At 41.9% G+C, this 19620-nt stretch overlaps 1 protein-coding gene across 2 annotated transcripts in view; it reads left to right on the forward strand.

Moving 5' to 3' along the window:
* LOC146797512 (contactin-3-like) overlaps positions 1 to 14015 on the forward strand; it is an 869316-nt gene extending 855301 nt beyond the window's left edge. For both annotated transcript variants that reach the window (XM_085624528.1, XM_085624527.1), the window contains 2 exons: positions 11078 to 11243; positions 12861 to 14015. In XM_085624528.1, the coding sequence (XP_085480654.1) occupies positions 11078 to 11243; positions 12861 to 12955 (261 nt within the window). In that variant the 3' untranslated portion in view covers positions 12956 to 14015. The remainder of the gene's footprint in view (positions 1 to 11077; positions 11244 to 12860) is intronic.
* Positions 14016 to 19620: the final 5605 nt, after the last annotated feature.

Genomic DNA, 19620 nt, shown 5'->3' on the forward strand with positions numbered 1-19620 from the left:
ATATTTTAGTTCAACAACATCATCTACTACTTTTAAAATTCAAATTTTATTTCAAAATAAGAGTAAGGTTAATACATTTCACCCTATCCCAAATGTGTACACTATCCCTAAAAATGTTTTGAGCTGGATGTACATGTATATACATGTATACATTTAAAATTGGAATTAAAGTAATACACATTGTAATCCTCCTTCCCTTATGCATTTTCTACAATAGTTGTGGGAAAGTTGTTACAGTAGTTAATTTGATCTCTTGAATATTATTGAACTTTCCTGTATTTTTGTGGCCTAGGCTTAGATTGGTCATTCTCACACCTCCATCACTTCATGTATTTCCACTTTCCATAGGAGTTTCATAAATAGATCTTATTTTAGCATTTATTTCCCTTTTTGGAAATGTTCTTGTTGTAATTTGAATGTTTTAAAAATGTTTTATAGAGGATTGTGATACCTCTGATATAATTTGAAATAGCTTTACAATCCAATTATATTTTTAAAAAATTACATTGCTTGAATGAATTAGGAAACAATATTATACATATTTATTTTTAAAATTATCCTGTTTTAATTTTTATATTTTTTCCAGCTACAGATATATTTATATGTTTAATGTTTGCATATCTTTAAATACTGTGTATGTTTAAATAATCACCATTTTTTCAAGTTTAGAAATAATTAGAATTAATTTAACCATCTTTTGCATAATTACTTCCATTTTATGTGCCTAATGGCGCCTATTCACAAAATGCAATTTGTTGCATATTTAGTTAGTACTACAATAATTCTACACAATGCTACTCACAAACCTCATTTTGGAGGTCTATGCCTTTCAAGGAGAAAAACAAGTACAGGTCATACTGGACATCCTGGAATGTACAATGCTAGCTTAACTGATTGCAAGAAAAACCTAGAATCTGTACGAGTGAACTTGGCTTGAAGGAAACACATGGACTTGGAAAGCTTAGAACTCACCCCACAACCGCCTGGGTGTGCCATTTTCTTGCGGTGAGCAATATGACCAGACCTAAAACATCCTGACAACTGCTCTTCTCAAAAGCAGTTTCTGAAAAAGAGAAAAGCAGCCAATATAATTATTTAAATGATGATGAAGGAAATATCTGTGATTAAAACCACAGTGATCTATGTACGAGAGGACTTCAAGACCCTCACATCTGAAGTCAGATCCTTGAGTGCAGAGTTGGCCTATTTTCAAACACAGCTAGACACGGCTAAACCAAAAACGTATGCCATTGAGTCTCACTTTGATCGCTTAGACATTGGCATGACATTGGCCAGGTATTATGAATGCTACGTCAAAAGACCATTAACCTAGAGGCCAGAAGCCATAGAAAAACATCCGAATCTCAGGTTTTCCAGAGGGACTAGAAATGCAGTACACCTTCCTACCTTAACTAAGTTGGCCTTTGACCCTCTGCTGGAATTCCAAAGGGAGACAGAAGAAGCTCAAGATCCTCTCAAACATCGTCTAATTTTTCCATGCCAGTCATTGCATGTTTTCAGTGGCATAATAAGGCCCTGCAGGTGAAAGTATCTGCCTGGAATTAGGGCCACTCCCTTAATGCACCCACTGAATCTAAATCTCAGCAGGTTTTTCTCAGAGGTCAAACCTGAAGAGAAAGACATTTTTGATATTTTGGCCTGCTCTTTGGAAAATGGATATCTGGTTTGGATGAATAGAGCTGGTTAGGATGCTTCTGACAATCAAAGGCAAACATAGGGAATTTAATTTACCAGTAGAACTAGATAAATTCTTATATACACTGTCCCCACCACATGTACATAGTGTAATATAACAAGGGTACCCCTAATTTAGTTTCCTATGTCAGGGTATTAAAGCAAGTATTTTTGAATGAATATATAGGAAACTTGTGCAAACAGCATAAGGTGATGTGCAAACCCAAATCAAACTAAATACAACTAATATATAGAAACGTGCACTCTGTTTTCATATTAACCAAATATGACCCAAAAAAACACTAAATGGTTTCTATCTGTTCCTTTATTTCTTATATCTTATATACATTTGTGTGATGAATCAATTCAATTCTTTCCGTACTCTCTTTATACAATAAATCATTTCAATTTCTTCAAAATCTTCTTTATAAACAGTTTATGTTATGGGTCTTGTATCATTGCTTATTTGGTCAAATGACTACATTCCAATTCATATCATACACAAAAAAGAAGAAAAAAAGGACTAATTGTTAGACATGGCTCTATTAAATCTACGCGCGTTTCGGCGTTCAGCCTTCCTCAGGTGGCCATGGTTTCTTAAGTCCTTCCTATTTATCGGTCTTACGTGGACACGTTAAATTTATGTAATCGGGTGTAGAGGAATACCACGTGATCCTTTCTTTATCGTGGGTTATACTCAATTTCTCCCAACAATGCTTAAATCATTGGGGTGTGTAACATTCCAAATTTCAGTCGTAATGCATCCTACGTTGTTGATGCTGCCTCGGAGCCTCCTGCTTTCTCGTGCAATGGAACTGATTATTGTATCGTAGGGTCAGGTTCAAGCGTGGCCAATTAGTTTAGGCAGATAGAATGTCAATTAACTAAGTGAATTAGCGATCACTGGTGTTTTCCACGTACGGGCCGTATGTCTACTCCCTCGTACTGCGAGACGTATGGTATCCAATTCGTTATTGAAGGTAAAGCCTCGCCGCCTTATCACATAGGATCTCCTTTCAGCTGTGACTAACCGCTTCTGAGTGAGCAATCAAGGCAGAAAATGTACAACCACAGAATGGAAGTTCCATGCAGGATAATTGTTTCCCTACTTTAGATTGTAAGTATAGAAAGACAACATTTTGGTCAAATATATGTTTCCGCCTATATCTGTGTATTAAAATATTGTATATATCCGCTATTCCAACACACGGTTACATTAGGATTGGTGACATATTCAACATTTTCTGGGATCAGTTTTGAAGTTTGAATTACCGCATACAATGCTGGCACAGTAGGCCTGAAAATACAAATATCACATAATGGTAGTTACAGTGTTATAGTATTACAGTTAACAATTTATTGAGGTTCAGTTTGGAAACTCTCGAGTGTTGGTGTTTGAGGCCTTCCTCCACTCGCAGGCTTCACCTGCGCCCCATCCCTGGTGGTCCAGTGGACCTCTGTCTCCATTCTCTTTCTCTGCTTTTTCTCTCCTTTTTCACTCGCTTTTTCCCTCACTTCTATCTCCCCCATTCACTCTCCTTCTGGGTCTTTCCTCCATTTTCTGTCGTTTTGCCCTCATTTCAAGCTCCCTCCTTCACTCTCCTGTGTCTTTCCTCCATTTTTTACTCGTTTTTTACCCTCATCTCAAGCTCCCCCTTTCACTCTCCTGTGTCCTCTGTGTCTTTCCTCCACTCTTTCTTGCACTTTGTCTTTCGTTTTCCCCTCATTTCAAGCTCCCCCTTCACTCTCCTTCTGTGTCTTTCCTCTGTTTTTTCCTAGTTTTTTACCCTCATCTCAATCTCCCCCTTTCACTCTCCGGTGTCCTCTGTGTCTCTCCTCCACTCTTTCTTGTACTTTTGCCTTATTTGCACTTTTCTCTCTCTTTTTGCCTTTTTCCATTTGCTTTTTCAGCCCGTTTTTCCCTGACGCTGCTGCCCCCGTGGCCCTTCCCCCCCAGCACGACCAGTGCGACTGGCCCAATCCAGCTTGCCTCCCCGCTCCCGTCTCTCAGCTGTCCAGCCCTCCCCGACTCCTACTTAATGGCGGCCCCTGCGCGGCCGCTGCGCGGGCGAGCCTCTGGGGCGCCAACGGCAAGCTCGTCTGCACCCGTCCGTGACCCGACTGCGACCAGTGCCAGGAACCCTGGATCTCTGCACCGCCAACGCTACGACCCAGCGGCACTCCATGCTCTCAACCCAGGCAGCAACAACAACTGCAAGCTAGCATCACCAGCCGACACCCACGGACCCTTCAGCTGTCACTGCTGAGGGCACACCTGCAGCACCGCCAAGACCACTGACCCAGCGCAATCCGCCCGCAACAACACAACCAAACCGAAGACCCTGCAATGCATCCTCCTCAACGTCCGATCCCTCTACAAACACGCCACTGAAATCTGGGACCTCCTCGACAGCACTACCCCAGACGTAGCATTCTTTACCGAATCCTGTACCAACACCTCTTCGGGACCGGACATCGCCATTGCCATTCCCCAAGGATACCAGATCACCTGGAAGGACCGCCCCACCCACCCAGGAGGCAGAATCGCCATCGTTCACAAATCCACCCTCCGCCTGAGCACACTCCCCGACGAGCCCACAGACCTAATGGAACACCTTCACTTCAAGATACTGGCCAGCCCTACCTCCACCCTCCGAGGAACCCTCATCTACCGACCTCCTGGACCGCACGGACTTTTCACCAACTCCATCACGGGCATCATCTCCCCGCATGCCATCGCGTCCACTAACTACACCCTACTGGGAGACCTCAACTTCCACCTCGACAACCAACTGGACCCCAGCACGACATCCCTCCTGGACAACCTCCACAACATTGGACTCCGCCAGATCGTGACCAAACCCACGCACTCAGCAGGGCACACCCTTGACCCCCTCTTCACAACAGGAAACTCCTTCACCTTCAGCCACACCACCGAACTCCCATGGACTGACCATCGATGCATCCACTTCACCTTCAGAACACCTACCATCCACAGACACCAGCACCTGCTCCCATGAAGAAACTGGATCAGATGACCAGCTAACCTCATCACTCAGCAACTCTACCCCAACCATCGCAGAAAATGATGACACCAACACCGCAGCCCGAACCATGCACAGATGGATCTCCGACAGCGCCATCACCACAGCCCCCCTCAAGAAAAACCACAACATCCACGCCAAGAAAGCTAGATGGTTCACCACCGAACTTCGAGAGTCCAGACGCACTTGCCGCCGCCTCAAAAAGACCTGGAGGAACACCAAATCCACAGAAGCCCACAGCAACTTCAAAGCCGCCACCAACGCCCACCACCAACTCATCAGAAAAACGAGGAAAAAATCGATTGAAGACAGAATCTCCACTCATGCACACAACAGCAAAGAACTCTTCAACATCATCAAGGAGTTCACCCAACCCACCAGTGAGTCCACCGACATCCCTCCCTCACAAGACCTCTGTGACACACTCAGCACCCTTTTCCACCACAAAATCAAGAGCATCTACGACAACTTCGACAAAGACAACCAACAAACTGAACCCTCACCAACCGCCCCCGACACCCTGAAGCCAGCGATCGACAACTGGACAGCCCTCACTACCGAAGACACACTGAAGACGATGAAGTCAATCCACTCTGGGGTCCCCACGCACCCCTGCCCATCCCACATTTTCAACAGAGCCGCCGATACCATCGCACCCATGCTCTGCCACACCATCAACCGTTCCCTGGCAACTGCCTCATTCCCTGATGACTGGAAGCACGCTAAGATCAACCCCCTCCTGAAGAAACCCTCTGCGGACCCCACCAACCTCAATAACTGCAAACCCATCTCCCTGCTCCTGTTCCCAGCGAAAGTCATTGAGAAAGCCATCAACAGCCAACTCGCCACATTCATCGAAGAGCACAACATCCTCGACTCCTCCCAATCCAGCTTCAGAAAAAAACACAGTATGGAAACCCCCCTCCTTGCCTCAACAGACGACATCCGTACCATACTGGACAAAGGAGAAACAGCAGCCCTCATCCTCCTCGACCTCTAAGCGGTGTTCGACACAGTCTCTCACCGCACCCTAATACGCAGACTCCATGACTCAGGGATCCAAGACAAGGCCCTCGACTGGATCCGCTCCTTCCTCTCCGGCAGAACGCAGCAGGTCAGACTCCCCCCTTTCCTCTTGGACCCTACACCTACCACCTGAGGAGCCCCCCAGGGGTCCTCCCTCAGCCCTACGCTCTTCAACGTCTACATGGCTCCGCTCGCCCCCATCGTCAGAACCTATGGACTCAACATTGTGCCATACGCAGACGGCAGCCAACTCATCCTCTCCCTATCCAATGAACCCAACACCGCCAAACACAACTTTCGAGAAGGCATCAAAGCCGTCGCCAAATGGATGAAAAACAGCTGCCTACAACTAAACACCAACAAAATGGAAGTACTCATCATGGGCCCAAACCCAGATGCCTGGAAAGATACCTGGTGGCCCCCAGACCTCGGAAGCCCACCCACCCCCACGGACCATGCACGCAACCTGGGAATCATCCTGGACTCAGAGCTCAAAATGGACCACCAGATCAACTCCGTCTCGTCCTCCTGCTTCCACACCCTCCGCCTCCTACGTAAGACCTTCAAATGGATCCCCCTCGAACACAGAAAGACCGTCACTCATGCCCTGGTCACCAGCAGACTTGACTACGGCAACGCACTCTATGCCGGACTAAAGAAAAACCTCACCGCAAGCTACAGAACATCCAAAACTCTGCTGCAAGACTGGTCCTTAACCTGCCAAGACACTGCCACATCTCCCAGCATCTGCGCACACTCCACTGGCTCCCCATCGAAGCTAGAGTCACCTTCAAGATGCTAACCCACACTCACAAGGCCCTCCATTACACCGGACCAGCATACCTGAATAGCCGACTCAAATTCTACGCACCCCAAAGGACCCTACGATCAGCCCAACTCTCCTACGCCAAGGTCCCCTGCACCAGAAAGACCAGATCGGAAGGCCGCTCCTTCTCCTTCCACGCGGCCAGAGCATGGAACGACCTTCTGCTCCACCTCAGACAGATAACATCGCTCCCCATCTTCGCAAGAAACCTCAGAACCTGGCTCTTCGACAGACCCCCTCCTTGATGGACTGGAACCTGAGAACCCCCCCCCCACATCCCACAGCGCCTTGAGACCCTTACGGGTGAGTAGTAGCACTTTACAATTACCTGATTTGATTTGAAATGCTGAAATGTCTTTGTAGAGCACTAGATTCACCAAATATTTCAAGAAACTAATTTCATTCACTTCAATTCATTGAAAGTGATGAATATTCAAAATTACAAAATGCCATATTCTTCCTTAGCTGTGGCACTGAATATACAGAAGTAAAGATAGTAGTGACTATATTTTGGTGACTTTTACTGAGGTACATTTAGAAGTAATGAGTGATAAAAGTGACTAGGTAATATAGGTAAATGTGTAGAATTTGTGTCACCTATGAAGCGGTGATTTCCAGGTCAGAGGTTTGAACCCCATCAAGGGCGACTCAAAAATTCTGAGGTTTGGCACACTGAGCACCCTTGAAATTGGATAACAGTATCACGTGTTTTCTACTGAAACTAATAATTGTTGCACTGTAGTATGAAACTCTGTTTAGAAATAGTTTCTCAATTCACTTATTTTACTATTCTTTTTCTTTTTAGCAATAGTACTCGTCGACATTTCAGGAATATCTTATTGAATTATGATGGAATTGTGGCAGAGTTTCTAAACTTATAACAACGGCAAAATGAGAAATATTTGACTACTGTCACTATGTTAATGATTGAGAGGCTATGACAGTTACTTAGATCAATTAAGGAGCAAACATTTTACAAACAAAGGCGACAGAGCAGAGCTTTGATGGACTTCACAGTTAGGTCAGCAAAGTTATAGTCTGGGGTGAAACACAGCTGCTACCAGTTGAGGTATTAAAGAGTTGCTACTTGCTCAACATCTCAGGTATGTATTTATTTTTTGAGTTTTATAAATGTGATAAATGTTCCCTTTTGGATACTTCAGTTCACAAAATAAGAAATACACAAAGTTCACTCAGATATAGGGCCAGGATGCGTTTCTTTGGGTAGGGTGAGTACCCAGAGCTGATGTTGTGCAATTATGGCTCTTATTAGTTTGGATTTAAATGTTCACTGTGCAGTTATCAGCCGATTCCTGGAACGCACATGATTGTATTCAGGAGAGGTTAATGGAACTAAATGTGTCTTCCTCTTTTTCACATGTTCTTGAGCCAGTGTTAATAAGTTGAGTTAGCAGCTGATTGTTGGACCTGGTCCTTTTTGCAGGGTTATCTCCAAACGTTTTGCCTTCCTCCTCCTATCTTTCTGACCATTTTTTTGTTGGCTGTAGGACTTTAGGTACTTTACCACTGCTAATAAGTGCTACAGTGCATATGCAATAGACTCGAAACAAGGTCTGATTGGTTAATACCTATTTGACCTATTTGATTTACTTGTAAGTCTCTTGTACAGTGGTATACCATATACCCAAGGACTGTAAATTAAACGCTACTGGTGGCCCTGCAGTACTGCTTGACTACCTGCAGAAGTAGAGTTTTAAAACTGTCTGTGGCCTCCCATTGCAGGGCCTGTGCGTGCAGTTTACTGTCACTTTGACTTGGCATTTAAAAATATTTGCAAAACCTTAAACGCTCCTTTTATTACACATAGGTTACCCCAAGGCTCTAAGTAGTCCTATGGGCAGGGTGGTGTGTATGTAAAATGCAGGACATGTGTATTTATTGGGTGACATGTTTTGGTAGTTACAAACAGCGTTTTTTTGTTTCTTACTGCTGTGAGGCATTCATTAATTAGCATTGGGAATTCCTGTATATATTTTAAAGCGGTAATTCCTGATCTGAAAGGAGTAGCATTGCCATGTTTGTTATTTTTAAAGTGGTAGTGAGAAATCTTATTTAATGGTGTAGTTGGAATTTGCATTTCTATTTTAGAAATGCCACTTTTAGAAAGTGGGCATTCCTCTGTCCTTCTGAATCTTTGTGCTTTGCAGCCTGACTCCAATCCATGCCTGGGAAACAGCTACACTTTGTACATACTTTCCAGAGAGCCATCATACAGAATGTGTTGGGCGCGACAGGATTACATCTGCATTCATCTATATACTGATGGTCTTCCTGGGCTGGGAGAGCGATAGGGCGTTCATGGTTTACAACTGTATAGGCTGTGTCCTGTCCTCACACAAAGGGCTGATTTATCCGTCACTGAAGTCTGGAGCCAGGGCTGGGTTGAAAGGGAGTATTGTGGACTTCTAAGGTTTCTTGTGAAGTCACCCCCTATATCAAAGACATTTATGAGTATAAGTACAGGGGCTCTGGCCCCATGATTGGAGACACTGTGTGGGCCATAATGCTTCTCTTGGTCAGGGCTGGTGCCCCCCCCCAGATCAATTAAGGCCCCCCCCATGGGGTCTTCCTCCACCACACCCAGACTTCCGCTCTATAGTAATCTCTTTATAGATCAGGGAAGATATTGTTTGTCAAGCAGAGTACATGGTTGAATCATGAAGTGATGTTGATGGCACTGTTTATAATGCAGTCAAGCTGGAAATTGATTTTAGTGTTATCAATTTTGAAGTCAAATTAGCACTGCTGAAGAATTTGCGGTCGGAGCATATTCAGATCTTGAACTAGAGGCAGGATAGGGATGATCCTTGTGGAATACTATATACAGTATTGCTGGAGTGGGAATCAATTTAAATATGACGGTTTAACATCTTTATCTCACACCAACAGAGTTGATCCCTGCTGGTGATGTCTTCTTTACTTCTCGGTAACAGAAATTTGCAGTTGTTTATGAAAAGATCAGGAGCTATACATCACATAAATTAAGATCACAATACTATCTATGAGTTCAGCCAATGAGAGTCAGGTATACTTTTTAAGGGTTTTATTCTCATTTAAAGGTTTAATAGGTTTTTTTCTCTTCATTCTTTATTTAGTTAGTTTGAGAATCAGTCAGATTACAAAAATGATAATATAATATGGTTAGAACAAGTCATATCAAATAACGCAATACAGCACATTCCATAAAAGAAAGACTCCCTATTTTAAAGAATTGGGCGAAATGGGCGTTAGCAGGAACCCATTAAGAGTTCAAGATCGAGAGGCAAGAATGAGAGAAAGCTTGAATCTCAAACTAGATCAATAAATCAGTATCAGTTGACCATCCCATAGACAAAGGTTCACCAAAGTAAAAATAATCATACAATACCAGTAGAAACTGCAGTCAGCAAACAGGTAAGGAAGGATGGCAAATCAGCAGTCAACCTTCAGAACAAAGCTGTTAATATTCATCTTCAGTGTGGACAATTGGCATGGGTCTGGAAAAGCATGAGGAAAATGGGTCAACCCACTCTAGGAACATGCACTTGTATAAACAGTTGAAATAATGTTGCAGTTTGTGTAGGATCTTATCTTCCTCTCGTCTGATCATATTTTGACTCTTCTGGAGAGCAGCCTTGTCCCAGTCTTTCCCACGTCTATGCACAATGAAATTCACTAAGAATTATCTTGAAATATAAAACACATTTTAAACTATGTCTACATATGAAGACTTTCGATTCTTAGAACTCCTTTTCCATAGGTATGAGCATAATCTAACCTCCTAAAGAAAATGCATTGTGTGATAGGCTAAACAATAGACTATGTGGAATAAAAACAACAACTGCCACAAATATTATTCAGCACCACATTTCTTCGTTATAGAATAATGAACGCTAAGTTAAAGATCAACACTTTCTATTCATGCATTGTATTTAGCATGTGAAATAATATGAATTTATTCTATTCAATGATAAAGTGTTTCTTGCAAAGCATTTCAAATATTAATATTAATCAAATATATTCTTTAATACAATATGAATTCTTCACTAAAGGCATGTCAGGGTAAGGTCAATTCTAAGCATTTTGTGCACGTCTCAGCACATTTAACTCTATTGCTTGTAAAATGAAGCTTGCTTTCAACATTTTGAGGTCTAGCACTAATAAGTATGGTTATGTATTAGGATTTGCACATTGTATTGTTGTCAGTTTAAAATAAATTGCATGTTAACCTTGCACAAAGTGTCCTTAACTATATTAATTTTTCTTACTAATAAAATTTTTGCTCAGTATATTTATTAAACCCCATCACTGCCTTCCGAGCCCAGAGGCCCAGGTATTCAGAAGATCACATTGAAGAGAAGATCCTGTGTGTTTTGAATCCTGACACAAACCCGTCCAAAATAACCAGAACCCAAAGTTTGACTTTTTCTTTTGCTTACATTGAATTTGTGGTGTAATTTCATGACTTATTTTCGATTTTTGGTAGGTTTTTTACTGGACAAATGACATCCAGAAAAACATTCTACAAACCAAATATACCTCAGCAGAGCTGTTTTTACCGATCAGTGAAGATTACAACATAGAAGTTTTAGCAACGACAGAGGGTGGTGATGGTATAAAAAGCAACCAAATCAGGATACCAAAAATGTCAAGTATGTTAAGTACACAAAATATTTTAAAGTAATTATGCTATGGTTGATTTGTTAGCATTGTGAATTTTGCCATCTTGATGCTGTAAATACAAAATTGAACAATAAACATGTAGCATGTATATGTCACTTTTCATGGGGAGGGGGTTATATCCAACATATGACTTCAATCACCTTTCATAACCACATGCAATAGCATTTAGAGCAGTGATACATGAAACATATTTTGACTATCAAAGTATTTCCTTGATTTGAAAATGCAGTTGAAATGCAGCTGATGTATAGTTGGAATGAAAGACAATTGGTGCAGTTGAATTACTGATAACATTTATCCTTAGAGTAATTAATAGATATTAAATATAATGCACCTGAGATCAGCAGTAGTTTCAATGTTATTGACATTTCTGCCTGGCATTGCACTAAGGTTTTACAGCATTTGATGATGTGGCCCTTGAGCATGCCAAATAGTACATTTATACCTGAATAGAAACTGTTGGAAATTTCCCTGATCATAAGTGAGGCATAGCAGAATGGGTGAAGTTACATCTTTCAAAAGGACTGGGGCATATATTGACTCAGAGAAGGACATTTCCTCCAGCTCTCTAAAATTTGAACTGTTGATGCGAGGATTTATTAGGTCTCAAAAACTGGCGCAGGTTTTTTTTTGCCATTTTAGTTTTATGATGCTTGGAAATCAGGGGTAGTTTAAATGCTCCAAAACATAATCAGAAATTGACCATGTAGCATATTGTCTAGAGGTCCACAAAACACCAATAAAGGAAGGCCAAAGATGAGTGACTCCCCCCCAGTCATCCATCGACAATTCTACCTTATCTGACTTATCAATTGATCGTCTGAATCTAATCCTGTTAACGATGTACACGTTGTTCTTATTATTTACCGGGACACAAACACACCCATACACATGCGCACACAGACACACACACACACACATGCGTGCATGGAGACACACAGTCATACACGCACCTTTCCACATTTCCACCACCTGCTTAATGCCCAAGAATTTAAAGTAAAATAAATGTTCATGGACACCTTCATTGTAGAAAAGGAGACATAAAAGTGAATTACCTAGGCAGAGTAATATGCACATTAGCTGGAATACAGCAAACTCTCCACATCCCTACAGTATTATTAAGAGTGTTTGTTATTTTGCTTCTGGTATTGTTACTCTTAGTATCATGAATATTGTTGCAATCAGAACAATAATATTAGTGATAAGACTGTTCCTTCAAATATTAACAAGATTAATTGCTTTGTTAACATCTGTCTAACTCATAGGAAGTGACTTGAAATCAAAAGACAGGCTAAGTTTTTGGTCCATACACGCGTTTCAGGGGGCAGGAGGAAAGAGGGAAACGTCATAGGAAGATACCAGATAATGTAGTATTAGCAGTCTGAGGCATTGTTGTGGAAACAGAGACACTAAAATGTGGTGCTCAGTGAACTTGATAGACATACAAATATTAAAAGAACTAGTGAAAGTAGAGGTTGTTGCCATGTATGCAAATATATAAATATATTATATAAATGAACAATCATTTTAAACAGTTTTGGTGCCCATCTTACAAAATATGATTCTTTTATTTTATTTTATTCTAGATATGGATGCCAGAGGTTCGGTTGCTCCTCTCCTGGATATGTATTCTAACGTTGGCTGCATTTTGATGGCGGTTTTTTCTCTTGTATTAATATGAACACATTTGTAGGTCACTTTTATACTTATTATTATGAAGAACAGACAATCTTTACCAGAGAGGAGAAGAACTGCATGATTGACCTCATTCGGACATGTTTTTGAGCAATTTATAACCATTGTGAGTTACAGAACAAAAATCAATCCTTTTAGATTGATCTGACATGCCTTAAATCTGTGCTTGATGAACCAAAGCGAGTTAAATTCTTCAACGGTAGATACTTGAAAAACTGGAATCCATGATGTACAGAAATGAGCAGCCTTGTTGGTTTAAAAAGAGCAGCTTGAAATTAATTATATTATTTGTTTTTTTTGAGTTTTTAACAAACTGAAAAATGCATTGCAGTACTCCCAGACGGTCCAAATAGTGAATACTGTGGTACAAGAATATTGTAGACAAAATATCGAAGACCAATGTATAGATATATAGATTTAGTATGCATAACTTGAAAAAAAATAAAATATATATATATATTTATTTTTTTTCTTTACGTGTCTCCTGCAATGCTGCCGGCCTCGTCCACTAACAGGGACTAGTGCTAGGCAACGGATGCGAGTCCCATTCACAATTTTTGAAGGCGATTTCTCTGTAATGGACAAGAAAAGAATGCCTGCACTCAGCTTGTCAGCTTTAAATAAAGTTTAATCTGCAACGCGTTTCAACCTAAACAGGTCTTCCTCACGGCCTCCTCTGGAGTTTGGTATAAAAATCTATATTTACTCACTTTCAACATTTTAGATTTGATATTTTGTCATCGATATTTTCCTCCCTCGATATTCTGGCTTTGAATCTTCTGAGTCATTAATTAGACATTAAGTATTGCCCAACACCAAGATTTTCTTATTCATGAAAATTATTCCTGCTTCAGTACCAACAGGTATATTTTAGACATGTTTTCAATGACAGATAACATTTCTTCCTATGGAAGTGAGTTAATTGATATTAATATGCATTTTATGATACTGTTTATGTCGGACATCTGTTCATAAACGTACTCCAATATCTATTGCATTTCATATTACTGAAATATGTGATGTAGTTGAATTAAACTCTGAATAAAATGTGCTTCATAGCATCTGCTTCTTTAGTTTCATTCACTCTGAAGTCTGAGGTAAATTCTAATTTTGGGTATATAATGGTCCTGGTCTATATGAAAGAGCCTACAAAAATATTCATTTATCCATTTATGTATTTCGTTATTTCACCATTATGATGTCAGATGGAGAAACAGCGCGCAACCTGTGTACTCAGTCAATGCTTTACCGTAGTGAAGGACTGGAACTTTGAAACGATGTTAAAGTCCTCTGATGGGTGTTAACAATGTTTAATTACCTGTTTCATCAATAATAGGCCCTTATGAAGGAAAGAGTACATATAAAGGGGAATGATAATTAACAACAATTAAATACGAGCTGCAAGTCGCCATTAGCACCTCACCTCTAAAGATCCATCCTCAGAGTTTATTTTCACCTTGACTGAACTCCAAGCTCACATGGTAATCACGAAGGCTTCAGTTTGAGGCAACCAACATTGGTAGATGCCCTTTTATGCAAATTATGCTATAAGTGTGCTCAGAAAAGTCTTGATAGGCCTGGTTTGACAGCGTGCCATGTGGCAGAGATTATGTCAGCAGAACATACAACACAAAAAGAGACAGTCCTCTTAGCCATTGTCTTGCTTGGGAGTTGCAGACATTGACTCAATGGGATTTCCATCACGTTTTGACATCATCTAACAGCATTTAGCTGATATTTTCAGTTTCTGCATGAACATTTTAATTCATTTAATTGATTGCATCTGCTCATGGAGACACATGCATACACCAGGTCTGTCAGATCACACCTTCGCCCATGCGCTACAACATATTACACTCTGCACTCCGCAACCCAATGACTAGACGATGTGACACAAATATAAAGTGAGTTGGAAAACTAAACAGAGCGGGTTTCCAGTTCACATAATGGAAGGCCAGTACATGTTGTGTTTCCCAATAGATTTGTTCATCCCCGAGGCCTGTCATTCTTGAGAAAGGTAGACAGTCCTGGGCTTAGTCAGAGAGCAAAATGGCTCTAAGTCTAGACATGAATCTGACCTTTTGTATCATGGGAGCGCCAAGTTGCTGAAATGAGAATGACTGGAGGATGTAATGATGTTGTTCCTGCTCCACCCAAACACCCCACTTTTCTGTGTTCCTGTTCTTAGCTTGTGTTTCACTCCCTCACAGATGTATTTCAGCCTCCTAGCGGTGCCCATTGTATGAGGAGTATAACCTACTTCTATCTTATCAAGATATCTGTAGATGTCAGATCTTACTCATTCCTTCCAGCCTCACCGGTAGACATGATGCTATTTGTTATGAAGTAGGTAATTATCCTCACCTTCCAAAAAATGCATGCAGGAGTAAATTTCCTCAAAGGCCCTCATTACAAGTTGGGGAAGAGCAGAGTGGAGTATGTACAACATATGGTGGATACCCTTAACCCAAGATGTGGTATATACTGGGTGAGGTAAATACCAAATATTTTGTGTTTTCAACTTGAAAATGAGGAATACCATAAAAATTCAATATTTAACCCACAGAATTCGGCATTTTGTGTTTTACTTTTTCTGAGTCTTTTTCCCTGATGCATTTTGGCAGGTTTGACCTGCCATAATTAGAGGAAAACAGATCACATAAGTCTTAAAACGGATCTTGATGTAAAGTCATCGTAGTTGTTTTGTGGTCCCAGTTTTGTGACTCTGTGCTTCTCTTTCTCTCTTGGCTTTTCTCATTCTCTCCTAGCTGTTTAGAGTCGTTTGTAATCCTGGCAATTTCAGAAATTTTGTTTGAATAGGATGTTGTCCCTTAACGTTGTATCTTTTACTTAATATTTACAGTTTATGTTCCTATTCTATGTATTGATGCCATGCATCTATATGATGTTAATGTGTACAGTGCATTGGCAGCTTTCTGGTAACGCTTTGGTTTATTAAAATGCTAAATAAAAACCAATGAATTAAATTCTGCATGCAAAAATAAATGGTGACATGAAAAAGGAGTGAGGTCAGGTAAAGCTGGATGAAATTGAGGGTGGCTAGTTGCAGAATTTTGTAAAGAAAAGAACACAAACTTGTATAGAACAAAGAGTTGCCCTTATCGGCCCACAGAATTTTAAATATACATATGAACAGAAATGACATCATCATATATATATTTCATTAACACACAGTCATTGCAGCTATACTACAAACCTGGCCGCATTATGCAATATGCTGGCTTGATGAACTGAGTCCTACATGGAACAATTTGCTCCTAGCCTGTATTATTGTCCATTGCTTTGACCTTGTAGAAAATCAGAATACATTCTGGCCCTCCTACAATTTAATACTGTGTAGCCAAATAAGGAAAGACATTTTTGACCCCTAGGTGCAACTGAACATGTGTACATGTAGTTTTACAAAACCTTTGTTTGTGAATTACATGCTTAAAGCTGTTTAAAATGTTAGTTTATCATAAAATATCCCTTTAGCTTACATAGAAAAGACTCCAAAAGTGATTGAGTGTAGACCTTGACAGAGGGGCTTAGCTTAGTCAGTAAGACTAGGGTGAGCGTGAACCTCAAATTTCCCAACTACAAAAACAGTTATCGTGGGGTGAAGGGGTTAAATGACCAAGTTTCGGGGTGGACATGCTCCATGAGGAGCAGGCCACTACTAACAGGAAGCTTCTAGAGATTTACCAGCTATTGAAACTTTAGTAAAAGAAGATGCTACAAAAAAGGAATACTCAGGGCGATATGCACAAGAAAGTGGAGGAGAGAGGCGTTAGCCTTCCTGGCTTAACGCCTCTCTCCTCCACTTCTGAAATGCAAGGCTGCAACATGTTTACAAGAATGTGGTGCAGCCTTGCATTTCCCCCTGTGATGGCGCTAAGTTTAGTACTTAGCGCCAACGCAGGCACCCTTGCACCAGAGTACAAGGGTGTCTGCGTGCAGGGGAGGATTGTTCATGTGTAGGAAGGTGACTCTTCCTGCTCATAAACAATACTAGAAATGCCATTCTATCACTTTCATGTGTGCTGCTTCATGCAGCACACACAAAAGTGACCAGCTTCCTCCATGTGTGCTGCACAAGGCAGCACCCATGGAAAAAGGAAAAATGAGTAGAAATAATGCATTTCTCCTAGTTTCGCCATCTTAAGACCAGTTTTTACCTAGTCTTAATTTTGGCGCTGCCTCCTATGTATGCCGCCCTTGTACATAGGGGGCAGCGTCAAAATGAATGGGTCTTGCAGAGGAACCCCCACCTCAACACCCACTGTCCACCCCTTTCATCCTAACCCTGGCGTGAAAGGGGGCCTTATGTACAAGGCAGCATTAAGCCACGTTAAGAGCCCACACGCTGCCTAGTACATAAGGCGCAGCCCCCTATCGCCACCACAAAGTCACTATAGGTGATGTGGTGGTGGCAATAGGGGCTTGTACATATGCCCCACAGTCTTATAGACACTTAGGGGATGTACAAGAAACACCCAAGCCACATACACAGTACAATGGAACTGATTTGGTCTAGGTGGGCCTCTGTCTGGAGTAGCACAGTGAGCACAAACTGATGGGTTTGAATGCTACCCTTAGAGACTGCCAATGGATAGTCTATTTACACGTATTCATTGCTTTACCTTTGATGTATTTGATTGCCATCAGTATGTCTGGAAACCTGAGACTGGTGCAGCTTTCCAAGCCTACTACTGCCAATGTTTGTGAATTCCAAAAAGCAATAAATTTGCACCCATTCAAGTGTCATGTGCCTTAGTTAAGCCTGGGAAGAAACACTGCCACTTTAAAGATTTACCTGTTTCCTAAGTTTCCTTCTCTTTCACATGATGACTTTTAACACACATTTGCATGTGTGACAATGCAGGATTAGTTTATCTGTAACTACATTATCTACAAATTCCAATTAGTAAAAACTTTATCACGACACTTTGAACATCATGTCCAGATCAGAACATACCTTGTGCAAATGTGTGTTTTTTTGTTGTTCATCCATGCGGCGACACAGCTATCCTTAGACCACAAATAATGGAGGCCTGACTAAAGGTCTCAGCACGGAGCAAGGATGCTTTTTTTCCTAAATAAACAAGCATTTCCTGGTTTTAGGCAGAGGAGCACGTGCTGTCATTGCGAGGTCACTACATGCTGAAATCTCAGCCCAGCTGCTTGCTGATTCCTCTGTGAGGAGGAATGTCCAAATCTTAACCAAGATGGTGACCTACATTCTTTTCCTTCAGGTAACGGGCATGGATCATCCAATAGGGGATTATTGGCAGAACGCATATACACACACTAGGCACATATATATATATGTTGGAAATGGCCCTTTTTGCAGGGTTATCCCTAAACTTTTTGCTTCTTCCTCCTATTTTTTCCTGACCTATTTGTGTTGGCTTTGAGACTCTGGGCACTTTGCCACTGCTACATCAGTGCTAAAGTGCATATGTTGTCTGTAAAAAGTGTTATGGATTGGTGTTCCCATGATTCGCCTGTTTGATTTATGTGTCAGTCCCTAGTAAAGTTAATCAATCAAGAACATTTATAAAGCGCGCTACTCAACCGCGAGGGTCTCAAGGCGCTGTGGGGGGGGAGGTGGGGGGGGAGACGTAGGTGGGTGGGGAGGGAGTTCCACGTCTTGGCCGCCAGGTAGGAGAAGGTCCTTACTCCGGTGGTGGTTCTGCGAATCCGTGGGACGGTGGCGAGGACGAGGCTGGCAGAGCGGAGCTGGCGGGTGGGTGTGTAGAACGTGAGGCGGGTGTTGAGGTATTCGGGGCCCATGTTGTGGAGAGCCTTGTGTGCGTGGGTGAGGAGTCTGAACGTGATCCTCTTGCTGACGGGAAGCCAGTGCAGGTCTCTCAGGTGAGCCGAGATGTGCCTGTGTCGGGGAATGTCCAGGATGAGGCGTGCCGATGCGTTCTGCATGTGCCAGAGCCTGTGCATAAAATGCTGTTGGTGGGCTGCAGCACTGGATTGTGCCACCCACACAAACAGCCCATAAAAGGTAACTCTAGCCTGCCATTGCAGAGCCTATGTGCAGTCTGGTACTGCCATGACGACTTGGCAAGTGCACCCACTTGCCAGGCTCTAATCTTTCCTTTTCTTACATGTCAGTCACCCCTAAGGTAGGCCCAATGTACCCCTGTGGGCAGGGTGAGGTGTATGTGAAAGGTAGGACATGCTCTGGTGTGTGGCATGTCCTGATAGTGAATTACTGCCAAGTTGGTTAGGTTAGGAGAAGCGGAGGGTCGAATCTCTATGCTCGAAGACAAACTTGTTGTACAGAAGGGCCTCACAGAGACATTAAAAAATCAGAAAGATGATGTTACATGGACGCTCTCCGACTTAGAGAACCGGATGAGAAGGAATAACCTTCGGATCCTAGGTATTCCAGAGGGGTCAGAAGGCGAGGACACGCGCCAGTTTGTGATAGAGCTTTTTACAGAGGCATTCCCGGAATTGAATCACTGATATTGGAAGGTAGAGCTGCAGAGAGCCCGCCGATTCCCATTTCACCTAAAGCCACAACCTGGTCAATCTAATGTATTACCCCGGGCTATTTTGATTTCTATGAACAATTTCTTAGCACGAGAAGCTGTTTTTGACCTTGCTAGGCCTAATAGAAAAAGGGCTGCT

Source organism: Triturus cristatus, chromosome 9, assembly GCF_964204655.1.
Source record: "Triturus cristatus chromosome 9, aTriCri1.1, whole genome shotgun sequence".
Taxonomy (NCBI): Eukaryota; Metazoa; Chordata; class Amphibia; order Caudata; family Salamandridae; genus Triturus; species Triturus cristatus.